This window comes from Clupea harengus, chromosome 4, assembly GCF_900700415.2.
Source record: "Clupea harengus chromosome 4, Ch_v2.0.2, whole genome shotgun sequence".
NCBI classification, from domain to species: domain Eukaryota; kingdom Metazoa; phylum Chordata; class Actinopteri; order Clupeiformes; family Clupeidae; genus Clupea; species Clupea harengus.
The window spans coordinates 28011560-28033002 of NC_045155.1; the positions used below are offsets into that span (position 1 = coordinate 28011560).

General features: G+C 45.4%; 2 protein-coding genes across 2 annotated transcripts in view; one reads left to right on the forward strand and one right to left on the reverse strand.

Annotated features, from left to right (window-relative positions):
- Nucleotides 1-13: 13 nt before the first annotated feature.
- pigt (phosphatidylinositol glycan anchor biosynthesis, class T) lies at nt 14-9401 on the reverse strand. The gene is made up of 12 exons (XM_012827373.3): nt 8906-9401; nt 8411-8588; nt 8097-8224; nt 7627-7727; nt 7137-7223; nt 6396-6483; nt 4482-4579; nt 3844-4000; nt 3155-3355; nt 2424-2589; nt 1446-1529; nt 14-1348 (listed from the first exon to the last, which is right to left on the reverse strand). The coding sequence occupies exons 1-12, from the start codon at nt 9309-9311 to the stop codon at nt 1099-1101; spliced, it is 1944 nt and encodes a 647-aa protein (XP_012682827.1). The 5' UTR covers nt 9312-9401; the 3' UTR covers nt 14-1098.
- Nucleotides 9402-10021: 620 nt separating this feature from the next.
- Nucleotides 10022-21443, forward strand: part of phactr3a (phosphatase and actin regulator 3a) — a 30804-nt gene continuing 19382 nt past the window's right edge. The window contains exons 1-2 of the mRNA XM_031566937.2: nt 10022-10111; nt 10468-10590. Coding sequence (XP_031422797.1) covers nt 10485-10590 — 106 coding nt within the window. The 5' untranslated portion in view covers nt 10022-10111; nt 10468-10484. The remainder of the gene's footprint in view (nt 10112-10467; nt 10591-21443) is intronic.

Here is a 21443-nt window from a genome sequence, read left to right on the forward strand (position 1 = left end):
GATCAGTCAAGCATTCAGATTAAAACAAACAAACATGTCTTCCCTTTAATTCGTGATCTCTCACTTTGCAAAGCTTTCAGGTCAAAAGAACAATAGAATGAGGTTTAAGACAAGCTGGTTGCTAAGTCTGTGGTAGTAAAGGGTATGAATTAAGACTGAATAGCCAGACTATAACATCATCCAACCAGTCACTGCCAAATTTTTCGACAAATGGGTACTTCACTCCCAAAATAAATGATTTTAAATGCCAGAGAAAACTGAACTAAATTGCTGTGTTTGCTTATTCACCCTGAACTGTATATTTTAAGCCCGGTTATAGTTTGTTGTTTTTTTAAGAATGTCAAAAGTTATACAAAGCCTTTGACGGGATGTTAAGAGGATCGTGAGTAAGGTTAGAGTACATAACGTTCCTTGCAGACAGAGTTGAAGAGTCCACTTGCTGTGTCTGTGCAGACTGAGAGGAGTTAAAGTGTACGTCACCTCCGCTTCCTTAGTTGAAGGTGAATGTAAACGCAAATAAATAAGAAGGGTCATTTCATTTTTAAAGAACGGCAGCTAAATACAATATAAACAAATAAATCTATTCACTCATTTTCATCTTAGACAAACAAAAAAAAAACAGTGCGAACTTGTGTGGAACATATTTCATAAGTAGTCAAGCACTATATGATAGCAGGCATCCAGCACACATCATCAGTAATGAACTGTCCATGTGAGTGTCTGGAGATCACCCTGGACGGCCCATATGTTTTGCCTGTGCTTCCAGAATTTCCACCAGATAAAAAAAAACAAAAAAAAGAACGTGTCATGTCTGTACCAAACAAACAATAGTGCATCAAAACAAGGCAAAAAACCACTCCCACAGCAGGCCAGACATCTTTACCCGTTATCGTTGAAAGTTCTCCGTCAACAAAAAAATCCTACATTATCCACAATCCCGTGCTTATATTCCTCTAAAAACACCCAGCGTGCGGTTTCAGCTCCTCAAGGTTCTTCTGTCATTAATCACAGAGTTCAGCCGCAGAGCGTCTGGCCCCCCCGGCTCCGTGCTGCATACTTTCGAGGAGAACTGCTGTTGCTTTTGGCCCCGCCGACTGCTCAGAGCTCTGGGACACCCCTCCACCTGCGGATGACGTTGGCCAGGCGCTTGGCCAAGCCCGGACTGGGCTCCTCCACCTGGAAGGTACGAGTCAGGAGGTTGTAGAAGGAGCCGTAGCCCACGGCCACGACGGTGCAGGTGAGACAGATGACGTTGTAGGGCATGCTGAAGTCCGGCGTGGGCAGGTTGACCAGCAAGGGCTCGGTGTAGATGCGGACAAAGTAGCTGGACTCCTCTTTGCAGGGGAAGCTGTGGAAACACAAGAGGATAAAACACTGTGAGCCTGCAGTGACAGAAGTGCAGATTAGTCACAGAGGATGTGTGTTGAAGTTTGCCGTGCACTCACAAGCTGCTGAAGAGAGGCTGCTCCTGGGTGTTGTTGGTATCCATGGCTACCATACTTGGCACAAGGGCACTGATTACCGAGGACCTACGAAACAAAACAATTTAAAACAAATTTAACAAATGAACTGTCTGCTTCCAATTAAACCCATCTACTTTGTACAAATTGTTAAGTGCTAATTACATCAAAAGTTGAAAAGTTAGTTATGAACCATACATTGTCATAAAACTTGCATTCATTCGGTGTTATGGTACTCCACTGTTGTTAGAGGTTTTGTGAAGCACGTGGGCTTAGGCTTAAGGCATCGTTAGTTAATTACAGCTCTGCAGCTGCTGGCTCAAAGTCATACCTCTGGTCGGGTAATGAACAGTGATAAAGATTAACAGCCCTACATCATCGTTTATACCCCAAAACAGAAAGAAACACACATATACATTGAGTATACATTCTCTTTAACATCTCCATTGTAATTGGTTACGTCTCTCACATAACAATGACCCTCTTAAGAAGATTGGTCATCACCTCTTGCCAAAAACCTCCTTTTACTGGAAATCTTAATCAGATATCTTCAAGAGAATAGATTCTATGTTGATAATTAGCCCACGTCTTAATGGGGCATTAGGTGTATATTGATAATTAGCCCACGTCACAATGACACATTACTCCCACGTCGGCAGATGTTTCCCGTCTCAACAACATGTTTCCCATCTCAACAACATGTTGTCTCCCCCTTCCTCCTGGGTGACCTCGACTCAGGTCAGCGTGTCTCTAACCTATTTCATTTTCATTTCAACATAGATTTAATGGCCTTAGCACCGACTAAAAGACTCCACTTCAGTAACCACAGCCCCTCCTTTCCTCCTCACACAGAGGGAGAGAGGGTTGCTTAGTTCTGTTCAGACAGTTGGGTTCATGTTAAACACCACTTTATCAGAAACATTCAGCATATATAAAACCTCAGGCCCGGGAGATGGATCTTACCCGACGTAGAAGCCATGGTTGGGGTCAGGTGTGTACTCAGTCCACTTGAGCAGGGCCCTTTCAAACTGCACGGTGACCTCGGTCACAGAGTTGGGCGGCAGCTGCACCATCATCTCCAGGAGGTGTGGCCGCAGCCGGTCCTTAGACGGTTGGTAGTGAATGTAACCTTGGGAGCGGACCAGAAATGAACAGCTGATGGAAATACCTCTACAAAAAATGGCGCCCTTTCTGTACAGAATACAGCTTTGACACTGAAATCTGTGAGTTTGTATTGAAATTTTAAGTGATTTTTCCCTTTCCCTCACAAATGGGAACTCCTTCTGACTCTGGTATTGATTACAACATCCTCATAATATCCATCACCAGTGATGGACATGTCAAGACACATACGTTTGGCAGGAGAAATTTGTTTTTAACAAGGATTCATTTTCTCCTCTGGGTTTTGCTTCATCCTACAATAGAAACAATCATCTGCTACAACACCATTGCAGTAACGTTCTGTATTCCATTTAACCAAACCTGCATTCAAGCGCCAATCCCATTTGTGTTTTACACATCACTCAAGGGAAAGTAATGCAGATGTAACATATGATTTAGTACTGTTTTACAACAGTAGTACAACAATATTGTGGTAACGCTCACTATAACTTCTAGTGGAAAGTAAGAGGGAAAGAATCCCATCCATTTCATAGCCACATTCCTTAAAGTTGTGCATGACAGTAGACACTCACTGGGCTTGTTCTCCTTGTTCTTGCTGGTGACGGTCAGCGTGTGGATGTACAGGCGGAGGTACCAGGGCACCGTCTCCAGCAGCAGGACAGGGAAAGCCCGGTACGGGTGGTAGTTATAGATGAGCGTGTGGATCTCCCCCGTCTGCAGGCCAAAGCCGGCCACATAGCGCTCGCTGTGCAGCAGAGGACGCACCATCTCACCTGGGACAACGGGACGGGGCAAAGGGACAACGGGACGGGCAAAGACAGACACGAGAGAGAGAGAGAGAGAAGTCATGGAGAAGCTTTCACACTGAAGTGTTGTTCCCTCAATGGGCCGCAGAAAGGATGAAAATGATCAAATAAAAAAGGTGAAAAATTTAAATGTTACAGGATCAATAAGGAGTTCTGTTCCAAAACTAGCAAGCTAACTACCTAAAAGGCCTATAAAACCATACCCCAAAAAGTGTCAAATTGTTGCATAGTGTTACTTTAAAGGAGTGGTTATGCCCTCAGTGGAAAGGTTTATGCCTATATGTGTTTGAGATGGCAGCTAGAGAACAACGTTAACACAGTCAATTCCGACACTTGCGAGCTAACAGTTTTATTCACAAACAGTAGGATTCTATAGCAATACCAAGAATAGCATGCTGCCTTTATGGACTAACATAAACCCAATGGACCCCATGACCCCCGCACGTCACACTCACCACTGTCTGCTTTCCAGCGCACCAGCAGGTTAAGAGATCGAGTGCTCCCAAAGGTGTCTTTATTGGTCAGGTCATACACGGAGTAGGTCCTTCTGTCTCCAAGCACCACAGCTTGGGTAAGAAGGGGAGAGGCTGGTAGCAGCTCAAACAGCTCCCCCTGTGGGCCAAACAAGGTCATATCAACCACATGGAAAACAATGGTGATGAGAAGGGAATTTTAGGTTGAGCAGTCCAGAAATCAAGCTTTCCTCCTAAGTGGTGACTAGAATGGCACTCAGTAGAGTGCATACCTCTGCCAAGGCCCTACAATCCCCATTAATGCCATATCTTGCCACGTTAGCAAAAACTAATGCCGTGTCTCACAACGCTTGCAAAAGGGAAACTAAAATCGTGTGTCATAAATCCGGTGCAGGTGAACGATGACACAAATCCGCTACAAAATGTAATGGGTTCTTCCTTCGTCCATGCTACACCTTACCACCAGGTGTTATGGACAACGGGCCAGTAGGATGTGTAATCCTGCTAATAAACCAACCAACCAACCAACAAACGGACAGGGGTGAAAACATAACCTCAGTGGCGGAGGTCATAATGCACAAACACAGGAAAAGGGTAGGAAAACAGAAAAGTATTCTGACCTGAGGGTTATCAGTGACATCCACGTAGACTTTACTTGAGGACGCAAGAGGACAGGCTTCTGTCAAGGTGCGGGAGAACATCTTGAACAGGGACCACTCTGAGGGACAAGACAGAGGACCACGTTCAGACAACAAAGGATATACACTACCGTTCAAAAGTTTGGGGTCACCCAGATAATTTTGTGTTTTCCATGAAAACTCACACTTTTATTTATCAAATGAGTTGCAAAATGAATAGAAAATATAGTCAAGACATTGACAAGGTTAGAAATAATGATTTCTATTTGAAATATTAAGAATGCTCCATTTGCAGCAATTACAGCATTGAAGACCTTTGGCATTCTAGCTGTTAATTTGTTGAGGTAATCTGTAGAAATTTCACCCCACCCTTCCTGAAGCACCTCCCACAAGTTGGATTGGTTTGATGGGCACTTCTTGGGTACCATACGGTCAAGCTGCTCCCACAACAGCTCAATGGGGTTGAGATCTGGTGACTGCGCTGGCCACTCTATTACAGATAGCATACCAGCTGCCTGCTTCTTCCCTAAATATTTCTTGCATAATTTGGAGGTGTGCTTTGGGTCATTGTCCTGTTGTAGGAGGAAATTGGCTCCAATCAAGCGCTGTACACAGGATATGGCATGGTGTTGCAAAATGGAGTGATGGCCTTCCTTATTTAAAATCCCTTTTACCTTGTACAAATCTCCCACTTCACCAGCACCAAAGCAGCCCCAGACCATCACATTACCTCCACCATGCTTGGCAGATGGCGTCAGGCACTCTTCCAGCATCTTTTCACCTATTCTGCGTCTCACAAATGTTCTTTTGTGTGATCCAAACACCTCAAACTTTGATTCGTCTGTCCATAACACTTTTTTCCAATCTTCCTCTGTCCAATGTCCAATGTTTTGCCCATATCAATCTTTTCTTTTTATTGGCCAGTCTCAGATATGGCTTTTTCTTTGCCACTCATCAGGCCAGCATCCCAGAGTCGCCTCTTCACTGTAGACGTTGACATTGGCGTTTTGCGGGTACCATTTAAAGAAGCTGCCAGTTGAGGACCTGTGAGGCGTCTATTTCTCAAACTAGAGACTTTAATATACTTATCTTCTTGCCGAGTTGTGCACCAGGGCCTCCCACTTCTCTTTCTACTCTGTTAGAGCCCGTTTGTGCTGTTCTCTGAAGGGAGTAGTACACACCGTTGTAGGAAATGTTCAGTTTCTTCGCCATTTTTCGCATGGAATAGCTTTCATTTCTAAGAACAAGAATAGACTGGCGAGTTTCACATGAAAGTTCTCTTTTTCTGGCCATTTTGAGAGTATAATCGAACCCACAAATGTGATGCTCCAGATACTCAACTAGCTCAAAGGAAGGCCAGTTTTATAGCTTCTCTCACCAGCAAAACAGTTTTCAGCTGTGCTAACATAATTGCACAAGGGTTTTCAAGGGTTTTCTAATCATCCAGTAGTCTTCTAAGGCGATTAGCAAACACAATGTACCATTAGAACACTGGAGTGATAGTTGCTGGAAATGGGCCTCTATACACCTATGTAGATATTTCATTAAAAACCAGACGTTTCCACCTAGAATAGTCATTTACCACATTAACAATGTATATAGTGTATTTCTGATTCATTTAATGTTATCTTCATTGAAAAAAACAGTGCTTTTCTTTGAAAAATAAGGACATTTCTAAGTGACTTTTGAACGGTAGTGTATATATATATATATAGACAGAGAGAGAGAGACGCACACACACACACACACACACACACACACACACACACACACACACACACACGTATGTATGTATGTATGTATGTATGTATGTGTGTATGTATGCATGCATGCATGCATGCACGTATGTGTGTGAGTAGTGTGGGTTCAGTTTGGTAATTATCATCTTATCCTCACCTTTTTTCCCTTGCCCTGAGGTGTGCACATCAAACACCACGTTCAGCGTCTGTCTCAGCTCCCATGACGGGGCCTTACAGTCAACGTCCTGCAAACCAAACCCTATTAGCGCACACACTGGTACAAAGGCATGCAGGTGATGTCAAACTAATTTGAACCTGTGCTCCTGTCGCTAGCTCCTGTTGCTAACTCCTGGTGCTAACAACACCAGGGCCATGGGTTGGAGACCCAGGGACCACACAGGCTGCTGAAAATGTATGTTTACACTGAGCTGCAAGTTGCTTTGGATAAAAGCATGTACTAAATGAATAAATGTGGACAATGTGCCAATTCCAGCCCGTGGGAGTATCTGACTGGTATCTCACCTAACACACGGGCGGATGTGCACTGCGTGGGGGTATCTGACACACGGGCGGATGTGCACTGCGTGGGGGTATCTGACACACGGGGCGGATGTGCACTGCGTGGTAATATCTGACACACGGGGCGGATGTGCACTGCGTGGGAGTATCTGACACACGGGGCGGATGTGCACTGCGTGGGAGTATCTGACACACGGGGGGATGTGCACTGCGTGTGAGTATCTGACACACGGGCGAGTGTGCACTGCGTGTGAGTATCTGACTGGTATATCACCTGGCACACAGGGCGGATGTGCACTGCGTGGGAGTATCTGACTGGTATCTCACCTGACACACGGGCGGATGTGCACTGTGTGGGAGTATCTGACTGGTATCTCACCTGGCACACGGGGCGGATGTGCACTGCTTCGGAGTGGAAGCTGCTGTGGAAGAGCTTTTCTGACTTCATCAAAACCGCCAGACCGGCCTGAAGAACACGAACACATTAGAACAATCTGTCACTTTCACACAGAATGGCGTCAGACGAACTGAACACAGTGGGCAGCACCATACAAAAAAACTCTCAAAAAAAGGTGTTATTTGTGAAAGTAAGATCAGGTCTCAGTGATGTTATGTCTCCTTTCAGTATTGAAAGAAGAAAAATGGGGGAGAAAAACACTTTCCCTGTGCACCTGTGAGAAGGTTGTACATCAGCGTGCACAAATAATCCAGCGATTTACTTCAGATTTGAATCAATGCACCCACACAATACAGCAATACTGCACCTCCCACCCTGCAGCAGTTAATGGAAATGACTAAATAAAGAAATTATTTACAAAAAATCAAAACAGATGTACAAAATTCCCCGTTTTTATTCTCCATTAAAGTACCTTGGTGCCGCATGGAAGAAGCTTCTTCCAGGGTGTGAGATTCTCTGTGCAGACAATCTCACGAGGCAGCATCGCATAGCGGAGGAAACGAGGGTCTGTAACTGCGTACACAAGGACATGATGTGTTACATTGATTGATGTACTATATTACAGTGTGTGATGTATTGCATTATGAAATCTACACGTCAGTAAGGTTCATTGAAAATGTATTAAAAATGGACTGATACTGATGGACTGTCATTTCTAGAACTAAAATGTATTTAAAAGATCACAATATTGGTCAGACACTGCCCCAAAGACATGTATTATTTATCATCAACAAGGCAAATCTGTGAAATTGATGTGATATTAATTTGAGGTCATATCTGCCTATATGTCAGTTTCAAAATAAAAGGGGAAAATCACTGCTTTTATAAGAGCAAAAGAGCTACAGGGAAACTTCGGCTAACACTGTATGGAAAACTACTCACCATTCCCGAGACCTAGAGGTTTAAAAGAGGCGCTGGGGTGCACAGTGTTGGTCGAGTCGATGAAATTCAACGAGGCACAGAAAATCCCTGACAGGACATTGGTCAGTTCTTTCCATGCACCATCAACACTGGATAACCAACAAACAGACCAAAGCTTACCACTTACAAGAAATGGATTTGACATTTTTTTATGACATTATTGCAAACAAAATACTGCAAAGTGGTGTTTTGCATGCAGATATTTTAATTGTGTGAGGCTACTTTCCCCTTATGGACATCTCTTAGAACCACAAAAAAAAAAAAACAGTACTAACTCAGTGACCGTGTCCTGGAACCACACCCAGAGCTCTGCCCCTGGAGGAGAGGGCAGGTAAGGCTGTCCCCACTGCATGGTCCTCCAGTAGCCCTGGGTGAAAGAGATGTGGAGCTCTCGCACAGAGAACTTAGATATGACCTGGCCCAGAGACTTTGGGAAGAGATGATAGTGGGAAACTAGAGAGACAAAGCAAAGAAGGCAACTTGTTAAACATAATGTGGGGTTAGAGTATAAATAATGTGGGGTTAAAGTATAAATAAAGTCAATAAAGCTGCACACAGGGAGTCTGGCATGTTACAGGGGTAGATCGTAGACATCAAGACCAAAAAACAGCCTACATTATCCAGCCACTAAATTGACAATGATGAACGACCTGAATCGAAATGGGGGCTAAGTTGCTAAAAATAAAACTGAACAACTCAGATGAAGAAAGATGAAACAACATAGCTAGCTAGTTAGCTTGCTACCTGACAAGGAAATTGCATAGGCCTACCTCTTTTGCCTTGGAGAAAATCTGTATCCCAGAGAGTGCGAAACTGAAAGCTTGCGTAGATGTCCCCCGAATGCAAAGGCCTGAGCACTAACTCTTCTTTAAAGTCGTCTTTGAACGTCGAAAGAGGTGCAATCTCCTCGTCTGGTTCGGGTTTGGCGATTGCCTCTTCTTCCGTAGCTTGCCACTGCTTGTCATCGTGCGACTCCTCAATGGGATCACTATAGGAGACGATGGGAGGCACCTCGCCCGGTTTCTCTAACTTCTCATCAACAGGAACTTGATTAGGCTCGGTAAAGGGTTCTGGTTCGCTCTTTGTCTGGTCAAGATCGTCGGAAACTTCGCAAAGTTGCAAACTACAAAGAGCAGCAAAGGCTAGTAGAAAGGCAATAGAGCTGCGAGGTGCCATCTTCAGCACTTGCTGTGGTGAAGGCAACAGCACTTCCGTGTCACATGGATCTTATTTGGCCAATACCGAGCCAGCATCTGTATTGGTTGAAACCATCACCTCTGTGCAGTGACTGCGCATGAATTGCAGACTGAATGAATAGGATTCACAGAGCTTGCAGTTGCAGTCATGTCTGAGCTTGGCTTAAATAAGTGCTTTCGACATAGGATGTCCACCATTTAAATCAGGTTTCTCTTTTTGTTAAGTTGTGAACATTTCTATTATTATCTTCTGTAGGCTGTTAGCTTACAGATAGTCTACCTTCACCTTTTTATTGACTGGTGCTTAAAACAAAAAATCAAATAAATAAACGGATTGCTCCAGCGTCCTCTTCCTTATCCAGTTTTTTTTTAAATTTGTATTATTGTTTACAATTGTTGTGGGCTACACTGATTTGTGTTTGATATCCCTGAAGGTGGATAATGCTCATACCCAGCCCATATTGTCAAATGGCGGCTAATTGATTTTATTACAAACTGTTTGAATTGGACCGTGAATATATTATTTCATTTTATGGGAACAATTTGCAGTCACAAATGAGTCACGGGCCACATAGGCCTACACATAAGGTTGCAGGGTAGCGTTTCTATAATAATATATTGGCAGTTTTGATCCGGGTGGAAATGGTTAGGCTATACCAGACTAACTCAAATCCGATTTGCCGATTTGCGACCAGGCTACGAAGAGGATGCTGTTCATGGCACACCAGTGACGAGGTTGTGATAAGCCCAATGGATGTTGCTGTCTGACAGAGTGACGAGGTAGGCTATTTAAACAATGGAGGACAATATATATTGAAACCGTGATATTAACCTCACAACAAATTGTCAACGGTGGGCACAGATATAGCCTAGTCTACGTGGTCTACATCCACTGAGTACCACCGTCCCTTTCACTGCCCGGATACACACATCCACGTCACCCTCCCACAGAGGCACGCGCGTGCACACACGCTCAAAACACACTGTAGGATTTACTCCCCCCCCCCCCCCTTCACGCGCGCTGGATGCTGAAGGCGGCTGTCAGACTGAGTAGCCCAGTATTCGCTCCGCTGCTAGTCGGTGCTGACCTTGGTTGCCTCCGACGGGGGTTTTCAATATTTTATTCATATTTCTAGGACGATAGGCTACCCCCATGGCTGCCTCGGATGAGACGGAGCAGTGCATGCTGCAGCGATGCAGATCTCAAAGTGACCCGAACATCCTCACCGAGTCTTGCATCGATCTATCGCACAGCACAGGTAAGCGAATGCAATGTCTTATTGTTTGGAGATTCCATCAGAACAGGCGTTTCATAAATGCGACAGCTTGAGTGTCCAAACCAAACGCCAATTAATCTACCCCATGTAATTCTAGCCCACCGTAGATCCGGCCAACAAGGATAACGCGCGTCTGCATTTAAAGACAGAAATGTAGCCGGGAATATAGCCCAGACAATTGAATGGAATAATGACGCATATGCCACCACGAAATGTACAGAATTTGCATAAATATTGTATCATATGTTCTACATGTAACAACATTAAGCAGCATATGTGTGAATGATTTCCCAGGGCGAGTCAATAAACGCTATTTATAACCAGTATTCCCTTTTGCAGGGTTTTGTAATTGCCGCTATCTTAATCAGTGCAGACGCAAAGATTTGAAAATAGCCATCTGAAATGACACCGCACATCCCCACTCCGCTGTTCTGATGGGTTGTTGTTGTACACAGTCCATAGCTTCAATGAGCTGTGGTCCACTGCTCTATTTTCAAAGTCTGCTGTGTTCATCGTAAAAAATAGGTAACACGTTGCTTTAGAAATAGGCCTATAATGTGGAACAGCGTGGGAGAATACGCTACATAAGGTTTTGGAAACGTTTGTCTATCACTGCCTTTTGCTCACCTAGCTCATTCCGGCTTGCGACTGCGCACTTGCAGCGTTACTTGGTCAATATTTTGAATGGATCGCTGGTTATTACAGATCTTTAGCCCTACTTTTACAGGCGAAGGAACCAGCTTGAGACATTTTGCAAGTAGCTCGAGCAAGCGTTTTGAGTTCTCTCCTATACATGGCCATCTATCCTACCATACTGATAAAACAACCTGTTTTTAAAGGATATTATTCAAATTACTAATTGTGTACCTGGCCTGCTAATATCCTCCTCCTCTTGTTACTGTTGTTAGGCTACAGCTATATGTTTTGCAAATGTCACATGTATGGGTAAATGTCATATATGAGTATAATTACTGTAGTCTATGCCCCCATATTCTCCATAAGAGAAACTGCTCTTTGAATGACAGCTGCAACCAAATATATTTGGACAGCTCGCTTTGAGGCACAGCTGCATAGTGCACAACAGGTTCCACATAGACCTGTTACTGTGCTTATGCAAGAACTTACCAAAACAAGAGGCTGGCCAGTTCAGTTCAGACGATATACAGTAACAGTATGCCTGAAATCCATCGTTGGTTGTGTAGATTTGGTATAGAAAAGAAAGCCAGTTTGGGCAACGTTGCATATGTCCTTCCACTTATGACTCAATTAACCAGTTGCTGCTATGATCCATCCTAAGGCACCTGATTCCTTAAACTTAAATTCTTAACTTGAACTTAAACTAAAATTAGGTTCAGGAGAGTAACAGTGCTTGCTACATAGGTTCCCCTCCGCCTATTGTGATACACTACTAAGAACACTAAGTACCGCCAAGCAGCCCTCGTTATTATACGTTTATAAAATGATTCTACACGTCACTGATAGCCCAGAAGGCTGTACCATTGCCCACAGTCCAATACAATAATCATTCTCAGATTCACTGCTGTGCTGAAGGGTGGATAATTGGAGGGCCTTCGACAGAACGGTCAGATTGTTGAACACACTCACGTCTTCTGAAATGGACTGTCATTGTCAGATTGTTGAGCACACTCAGGTGTTTTCCGAAATGGACTGTCATTGCGGCAGTCCTCAGAGATCCCAAGAACATTCGGTTCGTCCACATGTTGTCAGAAGCCTTTGGCTGATGTACCAAGCGCTTTGCCTCCGCGAAGTGATCATTAATTAAACCGCAAATTCAATTGAGATGCTGGAATTCTCCTGAGCCCGATCCATTAAGAAGAGAGTGCCGTATCACATGGGAGAAATCTGATTGATTTAGGGCCTTTTAGTCTTGAGTCTTTAATATTTTTTTTCCAGAGGAGAAGACATTCAAGGTAATAACAGAGTGTCAGCACTCCAGATGTTTAAATGATTAAACCCTTGAGGGAATGAAAAAAGTCTCACTGACATTAGACTGGAGCTTCAGGACTACTGGATGCTTTTGTTGAAATTAGTACTTACTTTGATTTATCTCTCACTATGAAGCCTGAGGATTAACCACAACTGACAATTTGAAGTGACAGCACTGAGAAATACCTTTATGATAATGAACTGGCAGGACATATGGGCATATTGCCGTTCTGGGTGGACTGTCAGAACCCATAAGCTGATTTCTCGTTTGACTATCTAATGATCCACTCAGTTCAAGTGTCAGCTGTATTTATGCATCCCCGCCTCCACTTTGACCTTTGACCAGAGCTGGTTGCCACAGCGTGCCTCTGTGGGAGGGTGACGTGGATGTGTGTATCCGGGCAGTGAAAGGGACGGTGGTACTCAGTGGATGTAGACCACGGCTATATCTGTGCCCACCGTTGACAATTTGTTGTGAGGCTAATATCACGGTTTCAAATGAGACTCAGCGGTCTTTAGCTGGTTAAAAACTTGACTGAATGACAATGAATACAGAGCAAGCCTTCATAGAGCCGAGTAGGCATTGAACCCACGGTAGGACAGGGTGCTGACAGTGGCATAGACAGAAAGTCTATGTCTAAGTGTGTATACACTGTCAGTTACACGCACAGTTTTGTATGTGTATATAAGTGTGCAAATGTGTGTATTGGTGCATATGTATCTATGTGTGCATATGTGTGTGTGTGTGTGCATATGTGTGTGTGTGTGTGTTTGTGTGTGTGTGCATATGTGTGTGTGTATGTGTGCAAATGTGTGTGTGTGTGTGTGTGCATATGTGTGTGTGTGTGTGCATATGTGTGTGTGTATGTGTGCATATGTGTGTGTGTGTGTGTGTGTGTGTGTGTGTGTGTGTGTGTGTGTGTGTGTGTATACCTGCAGCCTGTAGTGTTACGGTGAGCCGGCGAGCGCTCTGTACATGCCAGCAGCAGGATGTGAGTCTTCACTGGCTTCTGATGCCGGCTGGTGAGAGAGGACGGGCGGGGGTGTGTGTGTGTGTGTGTGTGTGTGTGTGTGTGTGTGTGTGTGTGTGTGTATGTGTGCATATGTGTGTGTGTGTGTGTGTGTGTGTGTGTGTGTGTGTGTATACCTGCAGCCTGTAGTGTTACGGTGAGCCGGCGAGCGCTCTGTACATGCCAGCAGCAGGATGTGAGTCTTCACTGGCTTCTGATGCCGGCTGGTGAGAGAGGACGGGCGAGGGTGTGTGTGTGTGTGTGTGTGTGTGTGTGTGTGTGTGTGTGTGTGTGTGTGTGTGTGTGTGTGTGTGTGTGTGTGTGTGTGTGTGTGTGTGTGTGTGTGTGTGTGTGTGTGGAGGGGGCGCAGGTTCACCGGTGGAGAGAAGCACAGAGGTCTTCAATTGGACCTGCATCTGGGTGAGACCGTGTCTGTGTGCTTCATTAGGTTTGCCTCTGACACGCATACAGATGCAGGTGTTTGGCCCTTATTCAATCCAGAGTGTGTGTGTTTGTGTGTGTAAAGAAAAGGTCAAAGTAATTCCAAAGCTGCATACAAGGTATATGTATGTGTGTGTGTGTGTGTGTGTGTGTGTGTTTGTGTGGGCGTATATGTATTTGTATAGCTATCTATGTGTATATGTCATTTTGAGTAATTATTTAGTTAATTACAGTTAGATGGCTTATTATTGGTATGTAATGATTTTCAGGTGTGGTTATTAGGCATATTTCATATATATTATGAATTCATAGTGCCACCTGTACCTCAATATTATGAAATGGTTTGTTGTTAAATGCTGGAAGCATTCAAAAAGCGCTGAGAGAGTGAAAGAGGGAAAGTCATCATCACCCTGATCCACCATGACAGCTGAATCCCTAAACCTAAATCACACTAGGTTCAGGAGAGTAACATATGTCATAGTTACATAGTGTCACAGTTAGTCTCCTCACCTGTTTGGATCCACTACCAACAGCACTAAGTACTGCCAAGCAGTCCATGTTATTACACATTTATAAACCTGTACCGAAATATTTTGAAATGGTTTGTTGTTAGATGCTGGAGGTGTTCAGAAAGAGCTGTGAGAGTGGAAGAGGGAGAGAGTGAGAGAGGGAGAGAGTGAGAGAGGGAGAGAGTGAAAGAGGGAGAAAGCGGGTTCTGCGAGGATGGCACAATGCGAGAGGCTTCCCCTGACCTTGTCCAGTGCGGTTCAACACTCCATCTCTCCTCAAGCATTCAAACTGAACACAACGAGAGTTACCGTCCCCAGAGACGCAACAAGAAGTACATTAGGCACTTGACGGAGGGCTTTTTTTAGCGTTAGCGGTAGAGCTAGCATGACTGCATGAGCGTGTACAACAGAGATATCGCTGCCAAGACTGCCTGAGTGTGGCCCAGTGTGTCTGTAGAGCAGCTCGGGGGGGGGGGGGGGGGCGAAGACAGTGAAGCGAAGACAAGCTGTTTCTGCTCGTCAGTGGGGACATACACTCATCTTTTTCCCTCATAAAAAGAGGATACACACACTGAAGATCACAGAGGTAAGATGAACAGTGGTGAGGTGGAAAGTGTAGGACAATGTCATGTCTGGTGTTGCAGTTTGAAAACTGCCACTGTTACGGTTAAACCACAGTGTTGATGGATGTTTTGAAGAGAAGATGCTTGTACAGGCCCTTCTCTTTAGGGATATAACTCCCAAACGTCGTGTGTGTCTACATCACTATATCACACACTTGTATTGGTGTACTCCTTTATTTGTAGAGAATTTGAAGTAGTTGGAAATCAGTATATATTAAAACAGGACATGTGACGACACACATCATCCTTCTTCATGTGAATGGAAAGAGAGAAGGAATACGAGAGAGAGGGAGGGAGGGAGAGAAAACAGGTGGAGAGATAGACAGACGGTGAGAGAGACAGGTGGAGAGATAGACAGACGGTGAGAGAAAGAGGGGGAAGGGAGGCGTGGGGAAGAACAATGAGTGCTGACTGGGTTGAGAAAATGACGTTGCGTGACTCACCATGGAAGTCAGCATCAGATCATTAGACAGTAATGTGTGAAGATACCTTAGGAACTCGTAGTTTGAAAAGTAATTTGACTTTTAACAAATATTACAGAATCTCTACAGAATCTCTACAGAATCTCTATAGAATTCTACAGAATGCAGAGTATTCATTTCTCCCCTGTAGAACAGGAGGCGGGGCTTGGCTGCTTTTGGATGCTTAATGCAACATACATGTCTTATAGGGCAGTGTAGTCTGGGCAGTGTAGTCTGGTCATGATAGTTTATGTCTTAAAGGGCAGTGTAGTCTGGGTAGTGTAGTCTGGGTAGTGTAGTCTGGTCATGATAGTTTATGTCTTAAAGGGCAGTGTAGTCTGGGTAGTGTAGTCTGGTCATGATGGTTTATGTCTTAAAGGGCAGTGTAGTCTGGTCATGATAGTCTATTTTGTGTAAAAAACAACCATTTCATGGACGTTTCACAGTCTGTGTGTATTTACCTGAAACAAAAAAGGACAAAGAGGTTTAGACCACATCCTCTGCTGTGGATTGGGCACGTGCTAATCAAGCCAAACTGTGAAGCAGGACACACACACACACACACACACACACACACACACACACACACACTCACACACACACACACCTTGCTCGTAGGACTGGACATGTTGATGAAGGCTCTTTGAAATGGCTGCTGTGTGGATTGCATGTCAATGGTGTGCTGATGGTGTGCCAAGCGAGTGGGACAGAGAGGACTGCTGTGATTACAGCCCCAGAAAGAGAGAGAGAGAGACAGAAAGAGAGAGAGAGAGAGAGAGAGAGGGAGAGAAGGAGGGAGGGAGAGAGAGAGAGAGGGACAGATAGAGAGAGAGAGAGAGAGAGAGAGAGAGAGAGAGAGGAAGAGAGAAAGATAGAGACAGAGAGAGGGAGAGCGAGAGAGGGAGAGGGAGAGAGAGAGGGAGACAGATAGAGACAGAGAGAGAGAGAGAGAGAGAGAAGAAGAAGAAGAAGAGAGAAAGATAGAGAGAGAGAGGGAGAGAACGAGATACAGAGAGAGACAGAGACCCAAATCTCAGACACTAAGGCCTCAGCACTCTCCATCAGACAGCAGGACCAACCAAGCAATTACGTTTACGAGAGGCCACTGTTTAGTCCACAGTACTCTGTGTCATGAGTTAATCATCACGAAACCACTGCGACTGATGAACTATTAGCACATAAATGGGCTGTAAATACAGACGGCTAATGGGAGTATGAATCGAGCCCGCCCAGCATATGTGGCTTCGGAGAGGAATCATTCTGAATGGTACCTAATGGCAGCGTATGCTTGGTCTGCACACTACTCTTTGTGTGGTGGAGACCTGCTGGTTGTATTGTCAGTTCCCAAAAGCCTGCAGCTGCGGGGGGTCCGGAGAAAGCAGGCTGTCTGGGTTTGGGTGTGTTTGGTGTGTGCCATGATGTGTCTCTGTGGCTCCCCGAAATCTTTTAGGCGTTGACCTAAATCGCGTTTCGGAGCTGAATAGCAGAAAATACATCCCACATGAAAGTGCACACCCACCTGATCCTGCTCTCCCCCACCCCCGCTGCGAGGAGATTCAGCCGAGAGAGAGAGAGAGAGAGAGAGAGAGAGAGAGAGAGAGAGAGAGAGAGCACCATTGAGGAGAATGGTTGTATCCTGTTGTATACACACACACACACACACACACACACAGAGTCTGTTTTTAGAACTCTTAAAACTTGTGAAGGCATTTATATTGGTGGTGTTTCAGTTTGCTGAAGCTCATATTTAGTATGTAGTTCATTCTTTTCTTCCTGTAGCTGAACTGGGAGAATAGAGTACCAGGAGCTCCGACAAGCCATTCTGGAGCTCTTACATGTTCTGATGGAATATTCTACGGGCCTTGTTCTCCATGTTCTCATTATTCCCCTTATTCTCCTGGTTCTCCGGGCCTTGTTCTCCATGTTCTCCTTGTTCTCTGGGCATTATCTGGAGTTCTTGTCTGAAAGGGGACTCGTGTGTGAAGAAATATCTGTGTGAAGTCCAACAGTCCAGTAATGATGAGATTTACAACCAAAGTGTGAACACACCTCAGCCACATACATTTTCCACATGGCCAAGATTCACTTCAGCAGCGAAGAGCAGCTAGTTTCTGTGTCTCCCAACACATTATAGATGTGTATATGAAGAGCAGCTAGTTTCTGTGTCTCCCAACACATTATAGAGGTGCAGATAAAGAGCAGCTAGTTTCTGTGTCTCCCAGCACATTATAGATGTGCAGATGAAGTACAGATGTGTGTCTGTGTCTCCCAGCACATTATAGATGTGCAGATGCACTGCCTCTGCCCCCAGGGCCACCAGTGTGGATCACGTCACTGGAGGTAGATGTGGTGTGTAGATATGCAGAGAAAGCACCTGGATTTGCTGCTTTGTAAAGTGAACCCCTTTTGTAAAGTGGATGAAAAACAGGAGGCAGTCATATTGTGCTGTGAGCTAAGCTGTCTCCTTCTGCTTGTCATGGTAGAAAACCCGGCTGTCACACCAGCTTTGCACCCAACAGACATCCGGACCCACACGAGAGCTCACAGAGAACAGCGCAGAATACAGCACAAAACCGGAGAACATCCACATGAATCATTATTAGAATTCTCATTATATGAGACAGGTAGTATTGACTATTGTGATATTGGGGTAGGTGGGCAGTGAGGCACGGCGTGATTGTGGAGAGCCTTGGTTATTACCTTTGATGAGTCACCACCGGTGTGCCACCCCGAGAGTCTGAAGAAGAGTCCTTGAACGTGGTGTTTGCCATGGAAACAGAGTAGCTGGGGATGGTTAGAGGCTGGTTGGAGGCTCTTCAGCAGGTGAGGGGCAGAAGGGTGCAGCTGGTCACCATCAGCAGCAGCAGCAGCAGCAGATGAAGTACTGTTGGTTGGTTGGTTGGTCGGTTGGTTGGTCGGTCGGTCAGTCGGATGATTTCCCCTCCAAGGCTCGGTTAGCTGGTTAGTCCTCACTGAGGCCTGTGTGGTTAGCTGGTCAGTCTGCCTCTCGGTTGGCTGGTTTAGTCTCTGTGGCTTTGCTGGTTGGCTGGTCAGTAGGTTTTATACTGGAGGCTGGCAGGTCAGTCATTTTCCTCTCTGAGTCGAGGTTGATTGACTGTTTGGTTGGTGTCCTTTCTGAGACTTGGTCAGCTGGTCAATTGGTAGGCCCTGTTGGTTGGTCTTTGACGCCTGATTGGTTCACTGGTTGGCTGGTTTCCTTTCTGATGTCTGGTTGGTTGGTTATTTTCCTCTCTGTCGCCTGGTCTGTCGCCTGGTTGGTCAGCTGGTCTCCTCTCTGATGCCTGGTTCGTCAGCTGGTCTCCTCTCTGATGGCTGGTTGGTCAGCTGGTTTCCTTTCTGACGGCTGATTGGTTGTGAGCTCAGCTCTGATGGCAGCATGGGGCTTAGGGAGCGCCAGAGGCACTTCTCCTCGAACAGATGGTCTCACAGTTGCTGAGCCAGGGGGTAAGAGGGGGAGTGTGTGTGGGGGGGGGGGGTGTGTGACACGCAGATAGTGTTTGATGTGAACTTTAATGTGGAGCACAGCTCAGAAAGTCACTTGTATTAGCGCCTTCTCTGAATGTGCAGAACAATTTGAACAAGACAATAATAATGTTCATGTAGTTGAATTGCCGGGCGTTAGCTAAATAAATCCTTAAATATAAACCCTTAAACATAAGACATATCAGTAAACTCTGATGTTCTTTGACTGGAGGGTTGAATGAACAGCAGAGCAGAAGATGGTTTGTTATGACTTGTAATGGATTATATCTGTTTGCATGTCTTCAACTGGAGCAGATAAAAACAAATCAGATTATCAATGACATAATGAATAGCAGATAAAATTGATCAAACACATCTGATACACATCTTGTCTTATCCAGCTCTCTACATTCATTTGAAGAATAATTATGTGTGTGTTGGAGTAGCTGCAATTTAATTTACATACATTTGCAAGTCATTTACAGGATCTCTGTTAATTACATGAACATTACTACTTTGAAGATATATCTGGCCATGAATGAGAAATCAAACTTTGTGATGACTTGGTTGAGACATCTATTTAAAGCAACACTATACAACAATCTGCCACTTTTTGAGGGATGTTTTCGTAGGCAACTAGTTGTGGTATCCTGTTCAAATTCATTTTGATAGTATGTGATCATGATATGACAGAAAATGACATGTGTCGTTCCCACTGTCCATCCAGGATGTGCACCGAGTAGTTCTGTGTTCCAGGGCTGGAACGTCCTGCGAAAATGTAAGAGAAGCTTTTTCACAGCACAACAAAAGACAAAAGACACCAGTGAGCATGTTAGCAAGCTTTCATCAGTGCCAAATAGGCTTTTGGTGGTGTATGCAGGATTTCTGCATGCCTTTGTAAATAGTTTGCTTACTAGTGTCGATCCAAAACTTCCTGCTGCTGCTTTAACATCTGGGCTATTCTGCCTTTTCTGTCGCTTTTCTACGAGGCGGTTTGTATCCGAGTTGTTCTCCGGGGGGTTCTCCGAGCAGAATGACTGACTGCATGCTTCCGTCCATCACTGTGCTTAATGCTTTGTGACTGGTGGACTTGTACACACAGATGTGGAGTAGTACGCGCTGTCGTGGCACACTGTCTTCCTCGTCTTGCGGTAGCCTATGAGAGACAGGCGTGGAGCCTGCTGGCCTGGTCACCTCAGGGTTCACAGCAGGCAGAGCAGCACCAGCAGGCAGAGCAGCACCAGCAGCAGAGCAGCACCAGCAGCACCAGTAGCAGAGCAGCACCAGCAGCAGAGCAGCACCAGCAGCACCAGTAGCAGAGCAGCACCAGTAGGCAGAGCAGCAGTTTCGCTGGCTGCCAGAACTGGCCCAGATGCGACCCGGCTCTGTACCAGAATTGGCAGCTGTTTTTTTTTGTGTTTTTTTGGGCCTGTTCTGGCGAGATGCAGACAGTGTGGAAGGCTGAACTTTCAGACATCCACAGTGCAAAATATGCACCAGGTCAGAGAGACAGAGAAAGGTGAGGCTGCATGCGGACAGTGTGAAAAGCTCCCCCTCAGACATGCACAGGGCCAAACCCCCCACCTCAGGCCTAGACCTACCTATCCCAGAATGCCCTGCTGTCTGGGCGCTTTGCCTGTGTGGCTGAGAGAGATGCAGAGTGTTAAAGACTCACCTCCAGACACACGCAGAGCCGCATGCGCCCCACATCAGGGCTAGGGTCAGGTCCTCCAGACACACACAGAGCCGCATGCGCCCCACATCAGGGCTAGACCTGTTCCAGGATCAGACGTTCTTTGGGTCTGTTTTGCTGATGTAGGATCCAGGTGGTCTGCATCCAGCACTCTTTATACATACTGTGTGTTCTATGTTCTATGTTCTATGTTCTATGTTCTGTGTTCTCTGTGGCACTGTGGTCTTTGGTTAAAAGCAATCTTGTTCCCGTGGATGTATGAAACAAGCATATGCAGAAATGACAAAAAAAGCCAGACCAGAGCCAGACCTGAACCAGATCAGATCAGAGTCAGACCAGATCAGAGCCAGACCAGATCAGAGATAAACCAGAGCCAGACCTGAACCAGATCAGATCAGAGCCAGACCAGGACCAGTGCCAGACCAGAGCCAGAATGATCTGCTTCCTGTCACATTCCCTTACATATGGGCTGCTCGTTCTCTCTGTATGCAGTGTGTGGGACCGACCCCGGCGTGGGATCTGTGCCGTGAGCTGTGCTGAATGAATGAATCGGTTTCTCCCTGGTGACATCTCGAGGGTGGTATTACGGTTAACAGCCAGCTGCATTCACCGCTGACAAATGAAACGCTTTAATCGACTGCTCACCACACAGGCCCTCCAGGCACCAT